General features: G+C 50.9%; 1 protein-coding gene across 1 annotated transcript in view; it reads right to left on the bottom strand.

Annotated features, from left to right (window-relative positions):
- Nucleotides 1-21,752, bottom strand: part of ARHGAP39 (Rho GTPase activating protein 39) — a 197,790-nt gene that overhangs the window by 10,625 nt on the left and 165,413 nt on the right. The window contains exons 6-7 of the mRNA XM_084848589.1: nt 14,067-14,159; nt 572-645 (exon numbers count right to left, since the gene is read on the bottom strand). Of these exons, the coding sequence (XP_084704715.1) occupies nt 572-645; nt 14,067-14,159 (167 nt within the window). The remainder of the gene's footprint in view (nt 1-571; nt 646-14,066; nt 14,160-21,752) is intronic.

The following is a 21,752-nucleotide window of genomic DNA, read 5'->3' as shown; positions in this document are numbered from 1 at the left end:
GGTTTCATCCAGACCTGCCTCTCCCCCAAAGGGCTCAGGCTAGTGAGGTCTGTGGATTCTCCTGCTATTAAAGCAGCCTCATTTAATTAAGGACTGGATGCAGAAAGTTTGATGCAAATCAGAATGCAAACAGCTCACCTCTTCTTCCTAACCAAGAGAAGACCCCAGGAGGCTAACTGGATGCGAGCTTAACCCCCTCCTCCTATCTCTTCACCTTCACAGAAGGAAGGATGCTGGAAAGCAGGCCTCATCTCGTGGGACTCCAGCAGGACCAGAGCTCAGAGCCCCCTCCTCTCCATCAGCACTGAGCCAAGGCAGGAGGGACAGAACTGTGGGTGGGTTGTGGGGGTAACACCGTGGCTCTCACTGGTTTGCTCTGTGACATGCTAATACAGGGGCAGGATATCTTTAAGCAACCAAACGACATCTGGAAACGCTTCTTGGAGCACCATCACCTGTTGAATGGCTGGACCAACACGCATGCCCTCATTCCCCATTCGCTATCAGCTCCAGCCAAGTGCCTTTAAAATCCACATCCAAAGATTATGCAAAAGGGAGAGGGTGAAGATACCTTCTTGGCTCCGGTCAACGCTGCTTTCTGGAGCTTGTTGTAACAATACTTGGCATAAGTACTTATTGCCACCCCTAAAAGAGAGAACGAGAGAAAGAGAGGGAGAGAAAGAGAGAGAGAGAGAGAAAGTCAGAGCTGGGATGATCCAAGAGGCCACCCGAAGAGAAAGAGGCAAACAGGAGAGACCCAAGCAGTGCCCGGAGAAGCAACCAGAGCGGCACGATCAAAGCTGGATTCACACAGCAGAGGAAACCTGCCGTGCTTAGCCTTCCATCAAGAAGCCCCCCTCACAGCCACCACCCAAGACGACTCAAGGCTTTGGATGGACACTTGCTCCAGCGGTGAATTCGGCCAGGATCATGTACGAGCAACCTGCCATGGTGTCGTGTTACCTGGGGAAGTTGGGAGCTCCCTAAAGCCTCTTTGCCCCTTCTGCTGCTGCTTCCTGCCACTGCTATAAAGCAGAGGCTGTCCATTCATTTCGAATCCATCGAGCACAGCCTGCCCCAGCCTGGTGCCCTCCAGATGTGGTGGACAACCGGTCCTATCATTCCCAGCCAGCATGGCCTGTGGGAGTTGCAGTCCAACACATCTGGAGAACACCAGGTCAGGAGAGGCTGCTTCAGGCTCTGGATACTGCTGAGGGGCATTCTAGGGCCCACCAGGAGCTGAGCATATGAAGCTGCCTCATACTGGGTCAGACCGCTGCCCCCACTAGCCCAGGATCAACTACTGTGAGTGGCAGCAACTCCCCAACGCCCCCCAGGAAGAGGCGTCCTTCTCAGCTCTGCTGTACTACCCATGAACTTTGGCAAGCCTCGCATGCGCTGTGCCACCCAGCTATGAGTTCAACGGGTATTCTGAACCATTTCTGGATGGCACGTGAACGTACTTCCACGGACTTGCGTGGCCCAAATCTAGGGGTGGCAAACGCGCCCCCCCCCACACACACATTTGCAGAGATCCATACCAGCTGCTCTTGGATGTGCAAACTCTATACTGGACTGCAGTTCAGCCTTATTGGTTGTCCTCCCACGCAACAGCATTCTGGGTTTTCAAGGGACAAGGTGGACTGGCCTCCCTCCACCTCTCCCCACCATGCTCAGTCGAAACGGTGGCAGCGGGTGAAGAGTGCTTAGGGCTGGGGGCACATGGAACCACTGGCTGCGCTGTTCTGAGATGGAACAGGATGCTTCAGGGAGATGCCTCCAGCCACTGCCCTTACAGTTTAAAAAGGAGGAGTAACAGGCGTGGAACAAAATGTGGACCACAAAAGGGATGCTGAGGGCTGCACCTAATGAAGTTGGGACTTTTGCCCACAAAGGTTCATGTCCCACACCATACAAGCTGCCCCCAGGCTTTTTGTCATTTGTTCTTGTGGCAGATTCTCCCCTGCAAACCAAGGGAGCTTTTGCACCAGCAACATGATGCTCATTTATTGCTAACAGTTCCTAGATGACCGTAGGGATCGCACGCAGCAGCAGCAGCAGCCGCCGGGTGTTCAATGACTGCCTTCTTGGCGCGCCCCCCTTCAGCCTGCGGTTTCACACCTGAATTCCTCACTGCCGAGTGAGACAATGCCCACGTCGTTGCCGTAGCTTGCGTCCCCCCAAGGTGACCATTGCGCGTCTCCCCTCCCTCTGTTCCCTTCCCCTCCTGCCCACATTTAGAGCACGGGCTCTCTTGCGGAGGTTTTGACGTTAGCCAAGCCTCCCACTCTCCTTGCAGCAGCTGCCTGGCCTGTCAAAATAGGCACAGCTGACTCTTGGGCCCAGTCAGCCTCTGTCTACACTGTGCCACCTCAGTGGGCAGAGGAAGGTGTACAGGATGGAATGCCCCTCCAGAATAATCAGGTAGTCGACATCATCGTAAGCCTAGCAGATAGAAAACTAGGTCAGGGATAAGGCTGTGCATCTAGTTTTCTGCATACAGGGAATTTTTATATAGAGCTGCATTCCATCATATAAACCCTGATCTACAAACTGAAGAGGTACAGCCCAAACAGAAGCAGACCACCTCCATGAGAACATAGACCTTCTATACACACACACACACACACACACTTAAAACATTTATATCCCACCTCTCCAAAGCTTGAGGCACTCACTTCTGCCTCTATCCGCTCCAGCTCCTTCATTACCACCTCAACCATATGCCACCTGTTTCCCCCATGCCCAATTCCTACACAAATACACCACCATCTCTCCCCATGGCTCCTACATGCCCACTCTGCTGGGGTCTCTTTCCCAACTTCTCCTATCTTCAGTGATCCCAGTAAGGTGAGAGATCCGCAGCCTTGGTTGTCCACTGGGGGGCTGTGGACTGCTGCTGCCACTGCCAATGGAAAAGCTAAAGCCAGCTGGACCAATGGTCTGGCTTGGTACAAGGTGGCCGTCATCTATTTCTGTATTACTCGCTACACTCTGTTTGTACATTTGCTATGCCCCCCACCCCCCCCACCCCCGGTTCCTTACAATCACCTTATCATTCCCAAATACTTGGCGGGGGGGGGGAATGTGGGAGTCATTGGTTTAAGCTCATAGTGTAGAGTTCTTAAAAATGCAGGGGGTTCTGCGTTCTCTGATACCTGGTTAATTAATCATCTGAATGGAGCACTTGTATCCTTGCAAACGATGCAGCGTGTCCCAGAAGCTGCCTTGGCAACCTATTTTTCTGAAATATCAGAGCCTGCCCTGCCCCAGACTCTGCAGCACGCTGAAAGCATCATGGCGAAATCCCCACACAAACGTCGGAAGACAAGATCCTGCAAGAGCCGGGGAAATCCATCCAGAGTGACCTTCAAGTCACCCGGGAGGGCTGCAAGCACGTGACCCTCACACTGATCTTTCTGAACAGGTGGCTATTAATAGGCCGCCCTCGCTGTCCCCTGGGTCTCATAATCCAATTAAAGCCACGGCAAGGCGGCCTGTCGGAGAGCATCTCTGACAGCAGACGCACCATGTGCTAAATGCATTCCGCTTGGACCTCCAGAAGCCACAGAACCCAGGGTGGGCCAGTCTAACTTGCAACCCACCCTGAATGAGGCATAGGAAGCTGCATTAGACCAAGTCAGAGCATCCCTCCCTCCCTCAATCACTTACACACACACACACACACACACACACACACACACACACACACCATGATCTACTGTCACTGGCAGCAGCTCTCCAGGGCAGTGGGGTAGCGGCAAATTCCCAGGTGCTCTCCCCATAGCATCCCCCCCCCCCCCCGGAGAGTCCAAACAAGCAGCCTGCTGTGTTGACCCATATCTCTGTGCTATAGAAGTGTGCGAGCACGCACGCACGCACGCACACACAGGGCTCACAACAGTATATTGTTAGTGGGTAAAATCCATCCCCCCCCCCCCCCCGCTACTTGCAGCGAAGCTCAGAAGGAACAGGGAAGCCCGAGAGGGCTGGCGGACGACACCCTTGTCCCGGCTAATTGAGGGGTCCTGGCACTTTGTCCCTGCAAGCCCACCACACTGAGGGGAAAGGGGCCACTTCCCTCCCTCTTTCTCCCGATCATGATTATGCTCCTGAACATATAAAGCGGCCTTAGACGGAGTCAGACCAACCTTCCATCGCCTGCAGCCATGTCTTCCCTGGCAGTCAGCAGCTCTCCAAGGGCCCTTGCATCCTGGGATCCCCCTCGCTACAGGGGCCTTGAACCCGAGACCTTCTGCTGCTGTGCTGTGGCTCTGCCCCAGCAATGTTCTGGGTCAGCCCGCACTCTCTGGTTTTTGATGGGATCTGCGTTATCACTGTTGTGAGCACGAAGTGCAGGAGTGGGCCACTTCTGGCCCTCCAGATGTTTTGGCCTACAACTCCCATCAGGCCTAGCCAGCATAGCCAACAGTGAGGGATGATGGCAGTTGTAGGCCAAAACGTCTGGCCCACACCTGGCGTAGTGGAATGATTGAAATGCAAAATACTTCACAGATTTCATCCTCCCTTCCACTTTGAGTTAGGAAACTGTGTGCGAGGGTCACCAAAAAACCACCCCATCAGAGCCTAGGCAGGGATTTGAACCCAGACCCCTTCGCTTTCACCACTGAAGGGGATCACTGACAGCAGGAATGTTTCAGCACTGCAAGAACACCCAGTTGATGGTTCCAGGAGGAGAAACAAAAGTTTCCACCTTCCTCCCTCTTGGCAGCCATAATTAGAATTTTAATTCAATTAAGAAACAGATTTTCCAAGTCCATGGGGGAAGCACTCAGTATGGGGTGGGAGGGGGGGCTCTATTTTTTTTAAAGCCCCTGTGGAACCTTGGGACCTCTGCTAAGTCCCGCCTGGAGGATTAGTCCCCATGACAGCTCCTCTACCTCATCATTACAGCAGCAGAGGAGGGCAGGAGGTACAAACCAAAACCTCCTGGTTTCCTGGGGCACGAGGAAATGAAGGGACAGAGAGAGCGGTTCTCTGCCTTCCTGGCTCTGGGATCATCAAATCCAAGCAGCGGGCGCTTTGGCACAGGCTATCAAAGTAAATAGTATCAAACTATTTCCCTGTATCTATAGTAAAGCCCATCTTTCTTTTCCTTTAAGATGCAAGTAGGAGAGGAGGCGGAGGGAAGAAAAGGGCCCAAGAGGCTAATCTCTGTCCCGTCAGAGTGGCTGCACCTCCATTTGCTCATGGTGGTGGCCAACGGCTGAGACTTGGAGCCAGATGACCAAGAGTGAAAGCCACCACCTTGGGCAATGTCAGGCTCTCAAGGGCCCCCGCTTCCCAGAATACATGACTTGGGAACAATTATAGCTGGATCGCAGCCACCAGTGGGTACAGTTCCCAGTTCTTCGCAGGCAGTTGTTATCTCACGACAACAAACTCGGGTGAACAACCTCTGAGACCATTTGGAGAAGGGGGCAAGAAAGATGTTGCTTGGAAACCCATGATGGCTTCTCAGTTATTCCTTCACCCTCTGTAAAGGCGTGGAGGCGTTCATGCACGAAGGTAGGGATGGAGAATCCCCTCCCTGAGAACTCAGCTCCAGCTGCTGCCCCAGATCCCCTACTGTACAGGGAGAGGGGGCTGGTGCCAAACTAGGCATGACCGTGGCAGCCACATGTAGCCGACCACGTGGCTGCCCTCTTAAAGAGGGATCAGGACCTACCTCTTTGTTTATTGCATTTATAACCCGCCTTTTTTCCTCTTACAAGGAACCCAGGGTGACTTGCATAGTCCTCCTCCTCTCCATTTTATCCTCCCAACAATCCTGTGAGGTGGGTTGGGCTGAGAGTGGGGACTAGAACTCGGATCTCCTGAGTCCTAGTCCAAGACTCTAACCACTACACCACACTGGATCTCAGAAGGGCATGCAGGGGAGAGGGGTTGAACCTTCCCCTACTTTACTTCCCCATGATCCATCATCTCCACTCCTTTCCTCTCCAGCCAGGGTCCAAGACCAGCAACAAGCCAAACTGGGAGACTGGTGCCTGGGATGACAGACCATGGCCAGGCAAGGCAAAGGATTGGCCAAGTCCCCTCCTCCGTCTGCCCCCCTCTGCTGTGAAAGCCAGACCCAGGATTATAGGCCAACGAGGAGGAACATGAACGGGCAAGTCCCATTGTCCCAAGTAGCTTGGCCCTAACACACATTAAAGTCCTTTGCTGCCTGACCTTTCAGGACAGTTCTTTCTTCAGACACGCGCCCTAACTGGAGCCCTCTGCAAGGTCTCATCGTGGGAAGGGGCGGAAGGGTCCAGTGAAGCTCCCTCAGTGCCAGCTGTCTTGGCAGAGGCCTGTTCGTTCTGCTTGTCTTCTCCTGTTTCTTGGGACAGGATGTGCAATGCAGACGCAGATGCATCTGGGGAATGGAGGAGGGGAGGATCAGATCCAGACCTGTCAGGCTCAAGGAAGGAAAGAGCAGAGAGGTCCCTGGCGTCCACCCGAGCCAGGGACTGTCAGGGCCCTCCAGAGCCTGGGATATGCACAGCGGTGCTCTGTCCTTGCTGCCATCACATGAGGGATATTCTCAGCCGCTTTGGCAAGAGACTCCTTGTGGGGACCCACGTTTCATGTTGAGATAGAAAGCCAGTAAGATGCAGCCCAGGCTTTGGGGCTGGTTCATTCAGGGCTCTCTGCACCAATCCTGAGACTTTTGAGCCATTATTTTATCTACAAATGTCAGCACAAGGAGCTTTTAATGGGGAGACAAGTTTATAAGGAAGATAAACTTGTACTGCTTCTTATTTGTGGTGGTGGTGGTGGGTACTAAAGGACCTGAAACAACGCTAGTTCCCTTCTACGTACCTCCCGCTCCTCTCCACAGCCCCTGCGCAATGTCAGTATTTACACAGCTGCATGGAGAAGAGTCTTGGATCTGCATTTCATCCAACACACTCCTTGCAGATTGGAAGGGGGTACTGAGGTACACGGGGGCAGGGGGGAGAGTACATATGATGCATGCATATGTCTACACATTCATGTGCCCAAATCATCAGCACCATAGACTGCAATACTGGATATGCACTTTGTGCATCTTTATATGACACACATCTGTGGTTGCCTTCATCCGTTCCCACCTTCAAATTGGGGGGGGGGTTAAGGAGGGAGGGGGGCAGCCGATTGGTCACTGTCATGCAGCCTTTCCCAACTTGGCGCCCTCCAAATGTTTTGGACTACAACTCCCATCATTCCTGGCCATCGGCCATGCCAGCTGGGACTGGTCGGAGTTGATCTCCAAAACATCTGGAGGGCACCAGCTTGGGGAAGGCTGCTGGAATGGTTATGCAGGAACAGGCCTCAAGCCCCTGAGGGAGGACAGAAGAACAGACCTGCTGGATCAGACCCAAGGTCCATCTAGTCCAGCATTCTGTTCACACAATGGCCAAACAGCTGCCCACGGGGAAACCCACCAGCAGGACACGAGTGCAACAGCACCCTCCTGCCCATGTTCCCCAGCAACTGGTGTATGTAGGACCAAGAAATGGGCTCAGTGAGGCCCTACTCTCTTCCTCCATGTCCATTTGGACCATACTGGGGCTCTGGTGTAGCAGCCACACAAACCTCCCTGGCTGGATCAGACCAAAGGTCTGACCAGTTCCAGCATCGGCTCCCAGACACACCTGGGAAGCTGACAACAGAGGACAGCTGAGCTGCCTTGCTCCTTCTCCCCTGCATCACGGGGGAGAGCCGTAGCTCAGGAGTACAGTGCAGGTCGCAGGCTCCATCCATGGCCTCTCCAGAGAGGACTGGGGGAGACCTCTGCCTGAGGCCCTGGGCACAGTCAGTGGAGAGACCATGGAGACAAGAACAAGACACTGCAGAGGCACCGCTGAGCTCGATGGACCAGCGGCCTGATTCAGCAGAAGGCCGCTCCCTGCATTCCAGTCTGTCACTGCCTCTGAACATGGAGGTTCCGTTGAGCCGTCATGCTCAATAAACAACCATGGACTGGAACAAATGAGTGCCAGTGTCTGGCTCCAGATTCACAATCACCAACACACCAAGTTCCCTACTTCATCCAGAGGCATGCATTCAGGAGCATTCCCTCAAAACTGGCTTCCCTGCTCTGCTTGAGGACCCAAGCGCAACACAGCATTCTTCCACTGTAGCTGCCATCTCCTGGAGTGAGTGGAGGACTTCAGATGCTCCCCACTCCCTTTTTAGAAAGGGTGCTGCAATGCCGCTGTGGTTTTCTGCGGGCGAGAAGGAAACTGGCAGGGGCATTTTGTTATGGGCCGTGAATTGCTGCTTCAGTTCATCAGGGCATTTTGTCAATGTGCAAAGAGAAAGGTTGTGGGGGGCATTGGAAGGCAATTGTTAGAGAGCAGGGTCAGAGGCCCATGGGTAAGACCAGGAAATTTTCCAGAGATCCACCATGCACAATGGCTCCTGTGCTCACAGCACACACACCTTCTCTTATGCTGCAACTGTTGAGTTTTTCCACATGGAGCCATTTCACAGGAATGCCTTCCCATGTCAAAATACGGGTAAAGTTACTGAACTCCAATGGACTGGCCTTTTTTAAGGCTGGGAAAGTCTCCTGTTCCAACCTTCCCTAGACCCCCCCCCCCCAGCAAAACCAGATCTAGAAACCCAAACAAAGACTCCTTTCAGTCCCCCTTTATCAAGCCAGAGAGGGGGAAGGTTCTTCTTTCACAACCTCTGGGGACTTCTCTTTGTGCTCCTGCGGCTGGTGCAACCAAATCCCTGCGAGGCGGGCTCTGGCAAACTGAACAAGCAAGCTCCAGTTCGCATACAAGCTGCCAAGTTGCTGAAATAAAGCCATCCACAAGAACTGGGGAACTTTTAATCAGCTTAGCGGGAAGCAGCAGCTACACCCCACCCTGAGACCACGCAGTCAGCAGTTTTTGCCAAATTCTATTTAGGAGGAGAGATCTAAAAACAGGAAGGAGGAACAGGTTGTACTGCCAGTCCATTTCTGGGCCCGATTCAAAGTGCTAGTATTAACATTCAAAGCCCTTAATGGTTTAGGGCCAGGTTATCTGAAGGACTGCCTGCCTGCCTGGACCTCAGCGACCCTTCTCCGTGAGCCCCTGCCAAAGGAAGTGAGGCAGGTGGCTACTAGGAGGAGGGCCTTTTCTGCTGTGGCACCCCGGCTCTGGAATGAGCTCCCTAAAGAGGTTCGCCTGGCACCTACATTGTATTCCTTTCGGCGCCAGGTGAAGACCTTTTTATTTTCCCAGGCATTTTAGCATTTTAGCTTTCTAAATTTTTATCTTTGCTGTTTTAAATCTGTATTTTAAACTCCTGCACTGCTGCTAGGTTTTATTGTGGTTGTATTGTTATATTGTGGTTTTAATGTTCTGTATATTTTAAATTGTTTTATTGTGTGTTGTTTGGTTTTAATTTTTGTGAACCGCCCAGAGAGCTTCGGCTATTGGGCGGTATAGAAATGAAATAAATAAAATAAATAAAAAGTATTTCTGCGAATAAAGATGGCTCCAGAGCAGAGGAGAGAAAATGGGGAAAGGAGGACCTGCTGTCAGCGCTGGCTTCAAAGGCTCTCGGCAAGCATCAAGAGCGAGACTTGTGTGAACCCTCCAGGACTAGAAGGATGGTCCCAGTACAGCTCCCAGGTAGTTGGAACCAGTTTCAGTTCTTCACCTCCCGACCCCGAATTATCCACAGTGCTCTTCTTGTGCTCCTCATCATCTGCTTTTATCTGCACCTATAGTGGCCGGCTGCCCAGGGTTATTGTGGTGTCCCCAGAAATAACTGTGAAAACAACCTGGTATTTCTCATGCTCCCTTAGAATGAACTTCACTTTGATCAGTTCAAGGCTACCAGTGAAAACAGGGCCCCCCTGTCCAGTTTGCTCCCCCCGCTGCACACAGTAAAACACACCTGTGCCCCCACATTATCAGGGCCACTCACTGCCCCACCCTGCGTCACTGCCTGCCTGCTGCGGGCAGAGGAACACGCTCTGAGACACGATCAGGCCATCGGTAAGGCTGAAGACAGGCAACCATTCAAGGAATAGGAAGCATCTGTACAATGCTTTGGAGTGTCCAAACAGCGTCAGGTACATTCGCTTGTTCTAACCCTTAAAACAACCCTGTAAGGTAGGTCAGCATTATTATCCCCCTACTGCAGTCAGGGGCCTGAGGCTGAGAGAGAGAGAGAGAGAGAGAGAGAAACTTCCCTATAGCTACCTACGGAGTTCATAGCAGAGGTGAGGTTCAAATTGAGGACTTTCTAATTAGCAGCTCAGGGTGGCTGGATGGACGGGGTGGAAGTAGCCATTCCAGAAGGTGTTTCTGGGGCAAGAAATGTGTGTCTAAACCTTTTTCCACCACACTAACAGCCAAACTGCATGTGATGATCATCATGGGGAGTTGTGTGAATCTTTTAAAAATTGTAATTAGCAGCTGCTGGGAGGCCTGATCAGGTTCGGGACCCTTGTGAGTGTTTTTAACCCTTTCCTTCCCTGCTGCAATCCTGACAAAAAAATTACCTCCCCAGCTGTTAATTAGCCTAGACAATGGAGTTCTCCAGCAGGAGAGTGCTCTTCTGGGGCTAACGGCACCAGGGGGTCGGGGGAGTATTTTCATTTGGAGGCAGGCAGAGGAGGAAAGGGTTAAGCCCCCTTCTCCACACAGCATGGGTTTCAATCCTCATCAGCTGCTATTTATAATTATAAAAAGGTTTTCAGCAGCAGCCCATGTATTTTCCAAAATGTCTATTTGCACCCCTGCTCCTTTTCTAGGTTATGCAGAGGAGATTTATGGCAACAGTGTCTTATCCCAGATTGATCTTAGGCTCTGCTTCCCAGCTTAAGAAAGCTCCCTAGGGCAGACATACAACACTCCAGCTCTTCTGAAATTATTCACTTTGGCTTGGCTTTGTAAAACATGAAACACTTGCCACTTGGAGGAGTTTCATCCACAACTGCCCTTCATTTGGGGTCCAGGGATTAAGAGGCATACATCCCATTCTGCATAAGAAAGGGTTAAAACTTAAAAGCAGAGGAGACGCTTGGCCCAAACACATGTCAAAAATATATATACTCCCCAAAGCTTGTCTTCATTCTGCCTCTGCACCAACGTTCAGGGTACAGATAATTCAAAAAGATACACACATCTGGAGAGAGTCAGCTCTAAGTCAGGCTGCACACCTGCAAGAAAGTTCCAGCCAGCCCCGTTTACCAGCTCCAATTAATTACGCCACAATCTATTTCTGTTAATGTGCATGTTTTAAATAAATTAGGATGCCGCATTCGAACAGGTGCAAGGAAGCTGCAGCATTGGCTGGGGAGGCAGGATTAAAGGGAGAAGAGCATGCTGCTGGAACCCATCTGCCAAGGTTTGCATTGGCATTATGCTCCAGACATGGCAGAGGGAACCTTGATGTTCTCAACTGCAACTTTGTAATTTCTCTGTGGCATTCTTCCCCGACCTGGCGATCTACAGATGTGTTGGACTACACCTCCCATCATCCACAGCCAGCATGGCCATTGGCTGACACAGCTGAGGACTTAAAAAAATATTTACATGGTTGCTACCTCTTGATGCAGACCCGCTGCCTGCCAGTTTGAAGAATTCCCAAGCAGGAAGCTCTTTTGCAAAAATGTGGGTTCTCCCACAGAGCCTCTCTCTGTTCCACAGCAGAACCAGAGTCCCCGTCATCGGCGTAGGTGGCCCAGTGGCAATGTATGGTTGGACCATTGCAAGGTCAAGGTGGGAGAAGCCACACCACATGATGTACCTGTGGAACATACCTCCACAGGATGCACTGATGGATACCACCAAAACATGTCTCCGAAAAGGTAGGAGATAAATACATACAAGATGACAGGTCTATTAGTGGGTAGTACTGGGCCATGACAGATGGAACCATAAATCTCCATGTTCAGTGATAGTATACCTTGGAACGCCAAATACTGGGGGCTAACAAGTGGAGGGATTTTGACATCACAACCTGTTTTGAACTTCCCTTGGAGATCTATCCAGCCACTTACAGAACCCCAAGCTGGATTGGACCTTATAATCGGGAATAACCTGTGGCAAGGAGGAAGAGTTTCCTCCTCTTTCTCCCAGAAAGAAGTCTGGAGGGACAGACAGAGCCTTCTACACTTGCCTGACAGGACTCTTGGAACATGGTGACTATTTCTAGGCCTGCTTCTCTACTGTATGATGCACCGCCTGAAATGTTGGAAGATGCAGCTTCAAACAATTGCTCAATCATGAACCCAAGAAGATTCCTGCTGGATCCGACCAAAGGTCTGTCTGGTCCAGCATCCTATTTCCCACAGTGGCCAACCAGGTGGCAATGGGAAGCCTGCAAACAGGACATGAATGCAACAGCATCACCCTGCTGCTGTCCCCCAACAACAGGTGTTCACTGTATGCGGCCTCTGACCCTGGAGGAAGCCTATGGCTATCGCCACTAGTAGTCACTAAAGACTTTTTCTCTGTGGATTTGTCTAAAGCTCTTTAGGGTTGCAGGCCATCACCACATCTCCTGGTAGCAAATGTCATAGTTTAACTATGTGCAACATGAAGGCCTTCCTTTTGCCTGTCCTGAATCTTCCATCATGCAGCTTTGTTGGGTCGTTCTGGGTTCCAGTATTAGGAAAGATGACAAAAAAGTCTCCTTATCCACTTTCTTCACACCGTGCATAATTTTATAAGCCTCAATCATGCCCCCCCATCTTTCTTCTAAACTAAACAGCCCCAAAAGCTATAGTCTTTTTTCACACAGAGAAGTACTTCGGCCCCCAGATCATCTGGGTTCCCTGTCTTAGCAGGCAACTGTCTAGGCCACCTCAGAGGATGGAGAGCAGCATCATGAAGGATCGGGAAGCATTCTGCAGGGGGCGGGGGGATTCCCCCAAACAATATGAAGCAAGACTCACCAAGGACATAATCCTATGTGTGTTTAGATAGAAAAAAGTCCTACAACTCCCAGTATCTCCCAGCCAGCCACGTTACCTGGGGGATGCTGGGAGTTGCAGGGCTTTTTTCTTATCTAAACATGCATAGGATTGCATCCTTAATGACCAGCATAGCTTTGTGCTAAGGGGGCATAAAGAAAGCTGCCTGGGGTCCCAGCTGGCTCAGTTTTATCTACTCTGACTGGCATGAGGTCCCCAGGTTCTTGGGCAGGGGGAGGTTTCTACCACCGTCTGCTACTTGACTCTTTTGAAGCTAGAAATGCCTGGGACTAGCCCAGCAACCTCCCGCACGCAAAGCAGGGGCTCTGCCGCTGAGCAGCCAAGCAGAAATTCTCTGTTAAGACTCTCCCCCTGCCCTGGTCTCAGTAGGTGGCCTTAGCCACCCCCCCTTCTCCCAAGGCCTGCCCCCTTTTGCACTGTACAGGTGATGATACTGATCTACCTTACAGGCCTGTTGTAGGGATAACTGGGATAAGGAATGTAAAGTGCTTTGTACATTAAAGATAAATACTGCACGTAGTAGTAATAATAATGTTTGTGGTTGTAACCATTCAGTCCATAGAACCCAAATACTGTTCACATATCAATAGCCTGGGTTTTGCCGTTTGATACTGAGGAGTATCAAAACGCGATGTGGCCGTGTCGCATGCGAACAAGCATCTATCAGCCCTGCTCACGAGACGCTGATTAGACAGAGATGAGTGCGAGCAAACCGGTGCCCATCCTGAGTCAGAGCAGGGGAGCCGCCTGGCCCATTCGCACCAGCGCGTCTCTGTTTCACCTGCATCGGCACCAATGCAGTTGTGTGCGGGAGTGATGAAGCCCTCCCCCATGCCCCAACAGAAGCATTGGGTCTCCAGCAAAACCTCCCATTTGAAGGTCAGCCCAAGGTCAGCACCTGCTGAAGGAAGCATGACTGGCAGAGGTCAACCTCAGCTGGGCATTTAGAGCCAACCAGAGATGATATGCGCGCCCGAAATAAGTGGTTAAAAGGAGGGAGAAGCGTGAAGCCGACGTTAAGAAGAGGTGAAGTGGAGGCTAAAAAGCTGCAGGAAAAACGAAGCAGAGTTGGGCTTCTACGACTAAGGAGAGGAAGGTGCTGAGGAAGCACTCGGCCATGACACCCTACCATCGTGTTCTTCGATATAGGGCTTGGGCTTCTTTCTCAGTTTGGACTTCTTCTTACTGTTCCTTTCCAGGAGTTCTTTAATGTGCTGAGTAACTGGGAAACAAACAGAACGATGAGGACAACGGAATGGAACACAAAGAGAGGGGGGGAGGTAAAATACAAATTTCAAACACAAAAATGAAATCAAAAGGACCCAGAGATCTGCTTCTGCGCCAGCTGGCTCAGGGAGGCTCATCTGCCTGGGTAATGCTGGAAGGGAGATAGAATGCACTAGTTTCGAAAGGCACAGTGAATCCACAATAGAGATGTGCCAAACATCTTAGAGCTGCCTTCCCCAACCAAAAGGCTTTGGACTTCAACTCCCAACAGCCCCAGCCACCATAGCCAATGGTCAGGAATCCTGGGGGTTGTAGTCCAAAATATCTGAAGGGCACCTGGTCAGGGAAGGCTGGCTGAGGACTGGCTGAGGGTGCAATACTATGCATGTTTAGACAGAAAAAAGTTTTACAATTCCCAGTTTAGTTTCTATCTAAACATGCATAGGACTGTGCTGTTAAGAGTTTCAATTGTCAAGTGTAGACTAGGAATTTCAATGGGGTAGAATTCCCCCCCCAAAAAATATTTTTTTTATATTGCAGATGCTTACCATCTCTCTAGCCTGTTTGATGCCATGTGTCCCACCACCCAGGCAGCTTTCGATTTCTCTTTCCTGGATTAGTCACATGGTGGAACTTACCCAATCAGGGATCGTGGAGTGAATGGGGATGATGTCACAATGCTACATAGCCAACACGTTCGGCTACTGATGGCAATAAGGACAAGTAAGAGTAACTGAGACAAAGGGTAAATAAAGGCCATGATGATGAATAACAGTTTGGGACCAGGATACTTAATGGGTCTCCTCCTCTGACACAAGCCTGTCCATCTATCGAGATAAACTTGGGCAGCCCTTACACGTATCCCACCTCCATCTGAGTTACTGTTGGCGGGATCACTTGACAGGTCATGCTCCACTGTGGTGCCCAGAGAGTTTGTGGAATGCCCAGGCCCGGGTGATCTGTTTGGGCCCAGATACTATTGCACCGTTATTTGAAGACAAGCAAGATTTCAACCTGTCCTAAGGTTGATTATCTCTAACTATCCAGTACTGTCATTTTAATTTTATCTGCAGCTCCTGTCTGTTTCAATTTGTACTATTTTTTACAGTTTTAAATTTTGTTTATTTATTTGGATGTGTAATCCACCCTTCAATCCAATTATCAAGGCAGCTTATGAATGTTAGCTGCTTTGTCATTTTGTTGAAACTGAAAGGCAGAATAAAACATTTTTATAACTTCACACACACACACACACACACACTTTCAGAAGGAAAAACCAGTGGAAAAGGGGAGGTGGTGTTTTTTGGCAGTGATCTATTCTTGCACAATACACCTCTTAAAAATGAAATATGGAGAGCTTACTTTGGGCAGGGCTCAGCCATGGAACACGTGAAGGAAAAATGAAAAGTATCTCTGTGCATATCAAGAATATCTTTCCCTCCTCGTAGAGTGATTGGGCAGAATGCACGGCTGCATGCTGGCTGTGGATGATTGGCGATGTAGTCTCAACACATCTGGACAGTGCCAGGTTAGGGAAGGCTGATATACACATATACACTTCGGGTTCGCAGGACATCAAAAGCACTCCTGAACCATGAAGAAATCTCAGTGGGATCACACCATAATAGCAAATACTGAAAAAGGCAGAGAACAAGGAATGGGCTGCCTTTTTAACACATTGGCAAAGCAGGACTTGAGTGCATCCCTTTCCAGGAGAATGTCTCTACCCAAAGGGATCCATGGTGAATTAAAACAAAAATGGCAGGGGGGCGGGATGACCCACCATCACTGGAATTTTAGCCAAGGTGAGATTTTCTGCAGACACACACACACACACACACACACACACACACACACAGAAACAAGAACAGCCACCTTATTTCTCATTTTGAAACATCCAGGATTATGCTGCAGATAAAGGAATGCTTCACGACAGTAAGGACATGGATCGAAGGTTGTGCAGTGTTACCACTAGCTATAACTGACACCCCCCTTCTCTCCATCCTGCTGGGGGGGAGGGGGGAAAGATGGACGAACGGTCCTTGGCTGATTACGTGCATTCTTTCATGAACCATTTAAAACCTCTTCCAAATGAGGTTTCACAGGCATAGAAAACAAAGCTCCTGTGAACATAAAACAGCACAGGGTGGAGAACAGCTATAAAGGAATCAAGGAATTGCTTCGCAGGCATCTGGTGTGGATGGGCTCAGCTTCTCCCCAATGGGCCAAGAATGCCGATGTTCAACACTGGCCCTCCCAAGAGACACATCCAGCATGGATCACAGCAATGTACAAGGAGCGAGTTTTATGTGCTCAACGTGAGTCAGACCGGCATGAATGCAGGAGCCTGTCAGTCGCAATGCTGTGTGTGGCACTTGCGTTCTTCCCTCAGAACCACTCCACCCCTGGGATAAGGGAAGTTTAGATTCATTCTTAACTTCTCACCAGTATTCATTCACTCTTCTTGTCCTCGCATTCAAAAAACGGGCATCTGCGTGTGTGCGCGTGTGCGTGACATCGCAACAGCTCCACCAAGCAGCTCTCCTCCTTCCCCCAGCTAATTTGCACAGAACCCAAGGGAGTGGGCTGTTGCACGCACTGAGAATTCTCAATGGTAATAATTATCAGCACCACAACAGGCTTTGAAACCTGGGCCATGGGTGGGTGGAAGCAGGGAAGGGAAGAGGCCTCTTCAGCCCGTTGACCCAACATGACTCCAACGCCAACAATACATTCTGTTTGCTGCAACTGAGTTTTGTCACCTGGTTTCAACAGCATCAAATGCCAGTGCAGAAGATGGAGGTGACCAGCTGTATTGTGGATCCATGTCCACCCCAATGGGCCTAGATCAAATGGGAGAAGCTGGGGCCATTGCTAGCTGGGTTGGCTGACACTTCCCTTCAGGAAGGCAGGGCATCCAACACCCTCAAATGCAAGTCCAGCATTCCCTGCTTCCTCCAGGAACCAACCATAAGCAAGGCATGAAGGCCATAATCCTCTCCTGTTACTGTGACTGATATTCAGAGGGATACTTCCTCTGAAACTGGAGGTTCTACTTTCTCAGACCTCTCCTCCTCCAGGAATTTGCTGAAGCCCCATTTAAAGCCATCTTAGCTTGTGTCCATCACGGCATCTTCTGGCAGTGAATCCATACGTTAAGTAGGTGCAATGTGAAGAATTACGGTCTTCAGTCTGTTCTGAATCTACAGACCATCAGTTTCATTGGATGAAACACCCCACCCCACGAATCCTAGTAAAACAAGAGAGGGACGCAGATGTCTCTTTATCTACTTTCTCAAGACCTTGCCAAATTTCATGCACATCTATAGTGTCCCCCTTGCTGGAAGTGACCTTTTTTTTAAGCAAAAGAGCCTCAAACATTGTAGCCTTTCCTCACAGGGAAACATGAACAGTGTGTTCCATTTGAACCCATGCACCCCAGCTCAAGAATGGTTTCCATCAATGGTGCCATGGTGCACAGTTGAAGAGGAAGACCTTTTCTGTCCCACTTTTTGATCCAACAGTACCTGACAATACTTGAAGGAAAGGCCAGCCCACCAAAACAGGCCATCCCAGGGACCCTCCCTCCCTCCCTCCCTCCCTCCCTCCCTCCCTTTTTTCCTCCCGCAAGGAACCCAAGGCGGCTCACATGATCCTCCTCCTCTCCCTTTTATCCTCACAACAACCCTGTGAGATGGGTTAGGCTGAGAGTCAGTGGCTGGCACGGAGACCTGAACCTGGATCTCCTGAACCCTAGTCCAACACTCTAACCACGACACTACACTGGTTATCTCTATTCTGAACATGGAGATAAGGCAGAATAAAAGATCTAATAGCCAGCAGTTCCCAACAGTCTCTCTCTTTGTTTCGAGCTTTTGTAAGCCAAAGATTTGGTCACACTCTGGCACCATATCAAGAAACAGAAGCCAGGCCTGAGATATGCAAATGAAGGAGAGCGGCTCCACAGACAGGGTTCATGCTCCGTTCTCAATGGCTCCCATTGAATCCAAAGAAGAAAAAGTAAAGTGTATGGCAATCTGGGACAGACACAGAGCTGAAAAGGGCCCCCAAAGTATCCCACACCACAGACACGGGGCTCTGCAGGGGCAGGTCAAGCACCATCCCAAGCGGTGCCTTTGAATACACCCCTTTCTCCCTTCTCCCATACAGATGAATGGCTGCCATTTACTCCTATGGGAAAAATAAGGCACTACATTCAGGGACCCACACTGCAAGTGAGGGAAAGACTGTCCTTCAGTGATGACCAGGGATGGCCCGACCCATGTTGACAGGGACCCCGAGGGGCAGTGGGTCTCTGCGTGCCTCCCTCCCCGGGGTCTCTGCAACATACAAGTTCTCCCTCCAGAATAGTGGTCATTCCAATAGTCAAGTTCTCCCTCCACAATAGTGGTCATTCCAATAGTCAAGGTAGGCAGCCCTCCAGATGTTTTGGACTACATCCCCCATCATCACTGACCCTTGGCCATGCAGTCTGGGGCTGATGGGAGTTGTAGTCCAGAACACCCGGAGAGTGCCAGACTGCCTACCCCTGCAGTGTGTCAGCATAATACCATCTGTCCCGTGTACCTGTAGCTTGCGGTGTGCACTGGTAACCCAACTCCTGACTGCTGCATTCCCTGGGGACCCTGTTCATGCACCTATCATGCCCCCCAGCCTCCCCTTTGTCAGGATCAGAAGCGGAGGCAGCAGAGAAAATGCATGGGTGCGATGCCAGCTGGACAAGGAGCAGGACGAGGCAGAGCCCTGCGAGTCAGCAGGAGAGCTTCCGTGGGCCTGATGAGGTTGCTGGGCCTCCCCGCCCTGCCCACACACTGACGAGCGGGGTCCAGCGTTCAATGCGCAGCCTCCAGCCTTCCTCTCCTTGGTTGAGCCATTCGGGGGGGGGGCAGCCCCAGCCATTTCTCAGAGCTTTTGCTGCCTCCAATAGTCCAAGGAGTGCATGGGAACTCCAGGGATATGGCTGCCAAGGGTTGCAATCAGGCCGGCCAATAGAGATAATAATTGCTCTTTGGGAAGGAGAAATTACATGCTTTTTCAGCTCCAGGGCCATAATCTGAGGCTAGCTACGGGCAGTGCATATTCCCAGGGTGGCTGGGGCAGAACAGGCAGCCCACCCGCTTTCCACCCAGAAGGAGCTTCAAGTAAGAATGGGCAACAGCACTGAGAAAAGGGGCCTTCCCCAGAAGCAGGGATGAGGAACGTCGTCGTCCCCCAGATGCTGGACTGCAGCTCCCACCATCCCTCACCATTGGCTCTGCTGGCTAGGGCTGATGGAGTTGTAGTCCAACAACATCTGGAGAGCCCATGTTCCCCACCACTGACCACTGACCACTGCAAGCAGCAGTACAGCCTTCCCCAACCTGGTGCCCTCCAGATGCATTGGACTACATCTCCCAGAATCCCCCAGCCATGGCTGGAGTATTCTGGGAGATGTAGTTGATCGCATCTGCAAGGTGCCGGGTTGGAGAAAGCTGATGAGAGTAAAATACACTCGTTCTCAAACAGCAATTTAAAAAGAAAGGCACAACCAGGAAGATGTCTGAGGGCAGTTCCTGCATTAAACCAGGACTAAATCTCCAGCATGGATGGATTGGGGAGGGGGGGAGTTGGGGGAGCTCAGTGCAGGGTCCCCTGTTCTTCCTGTCTTTGCTGCAAAGCCCAAAAGGTGTGGGACACAAGAGAGGGCCTGTTGCTCACACTCACTGCCACCCACTCACAGCCCACCCACATCCTGACAAGACAAAGAGCTGCAGATGAAGGACAGGGGATGTGATGTCACTGCAGCCCAGCACGCAGGGGGGCGGGGCGGGGGGAGAATGGGGAAAGAACTGGCCCTGGCCCAGAACAAGCCAGCCTCTGTTCTGTCCAGGGCAGCACTGTCGTGCTTGCTGCCCATGTGCCCCTGCCAGGATTAGCGGCCTCTGAGCAAATAACAAAAGAGCTCTATCTTGAGTGATGACTTACACCTCCTGGTCTTCCAGAGGATGTCCTAAAAAGGCAGGATCCCCAAAACTGCCAAAAGAGAACCCCAAATTGAGAGGGCTTGAAGATACCTTATCCTGTGGTCTGCCTGTGTAAAATGGTCCTGACGATGATCAAAGAAGGGGCAAACATGTTTGCCTCTTTTTTAATACATTAACGCGGAGCTGGCATACTCTTTGTTGCTCATCTGGATTCTCACAGGGGAAAACTTTGTGAGACACTCAGGAGAGGCTGCCCTACATCTGCCCTCTCTTATGTCTCACATCTTGGCTACGGAGAGAAGAATGAACTGTAGATTCTGTACCCAAACCCCACCCCCACTCCCACCCCCACCATCCACCCATGCTGGAAAGTTAGCACTGATTTAATGCAGGAACAAGATGCACCCGTCTCCTTCTCTTTTCAAACTACTTTTGCACTAGGGGTACAGAGTATGACCCCCACTTTTCTTAGAAGAATCTAGCTCTGTGAAGGGATACACTATCCCTAAGGGTTCGGAGAAGGGCCATAGTTTACTGGTAGAGCACCTGTGTTGCATGCAAAGAGTTCCATGTTCAGTCCCCAACAGCTCCAAGTAGACCTGGGAAACAAGACCCTCGTGTGAAACCCTGGAGAGGTGCTGCCAGTCACAGTGGACAATACGAAGCTAGGTGGCCCAGTGCCCTGACTCAGGTAGCTTCCTACAAGGCGAAGCGTAGTCCATGGCACTCTAGCGCGGAAGCAGCCTTTCTCATAAGTGCCCTGCGAATGGTTGCAACAAGGCGTGAGTGACATTCAGCAGGGGAGCTGGCGGGACGGGGACCTCCTGTGGTCTGGAGATTCCCCACCTGTGGTTTAGATCCTGGAGAGAGAAATTCATGCACAAGAACACCCTGCAACCCGGTATTTTATTACATTTCTGTCCATGCTGACTCTAAGCAAGTAGGAGTGCATTTGTGCAGTGAATACAGCAGCGGGACCTGCCCACGTGGTACCTCTCCCAATGGGAAGGCGTCACATGGGCGAAGCTACCCCGGCTGAGCCAGAGGGCCAGAGTGCTCCTCCGGCCTTCGGCTCAGCTGACAATGCTCACCTGGCTTGCAGGAGGGCTCTGCAGGCCAGATGGTGAACCTCCGCAGGCTGGATTAGGCCTACGGGCCAGAGTTTCCCCTCCCCTGCGTTAGAGGATTACTAGAGAGCCACCTGGGTTGGTCCTTCCTTTCCAAAACAAGAGAAAGCCAGTGAGGCTTTTTGTGGGGCTGGGGAGAAATCAGTAAGGAAAAAGTCGGTTTAAGGGGAATTTTTCAGCAAAGGGAAACAAGGCATTCAGATGTCAGGGAGGCAGAGTGAATGACACTACTCATTGGGCCTAGATGGGACTTTCAGCTGCCAACACTGAACACTAGGGCTTTTTACTGGTTAAAACGATAAAAAGGAAAAAGAGAGAGACTTGCCTTATACCAAACCAACAGTACAACCAATCGGTCATTGCAATGCCAACCGGTCGTATTTATTGCTTTGAGCCAAAGGCTTTTGCAAACTGTCCAAACAGACCACAGTCTACTCTGACCAATAGCAGCTCTCCAGGCCTTTCAGAACAGAGATC

Source organism: Heloderma suspectum, chromosome 4 (genome assembly GCF_057233095.1).
Source record: "Heloderma suspectum isolate Gila_16-S chromosome 4, 16-S_ref, whole genome shotgun sequence".
NCBI classification, from domain to species: domain Eukaryota; kingdom Metazoa; phylum Chordata; class Lepidosauria; order Squamata; family Helodermatidae; genus Heloderma; species Heloderma suspectum.
The sequence above is the reverse complement of the archived record's forward strand: the minus strand, read 5'-3'. Positions and strand labels throughout refer to the sequence as shown.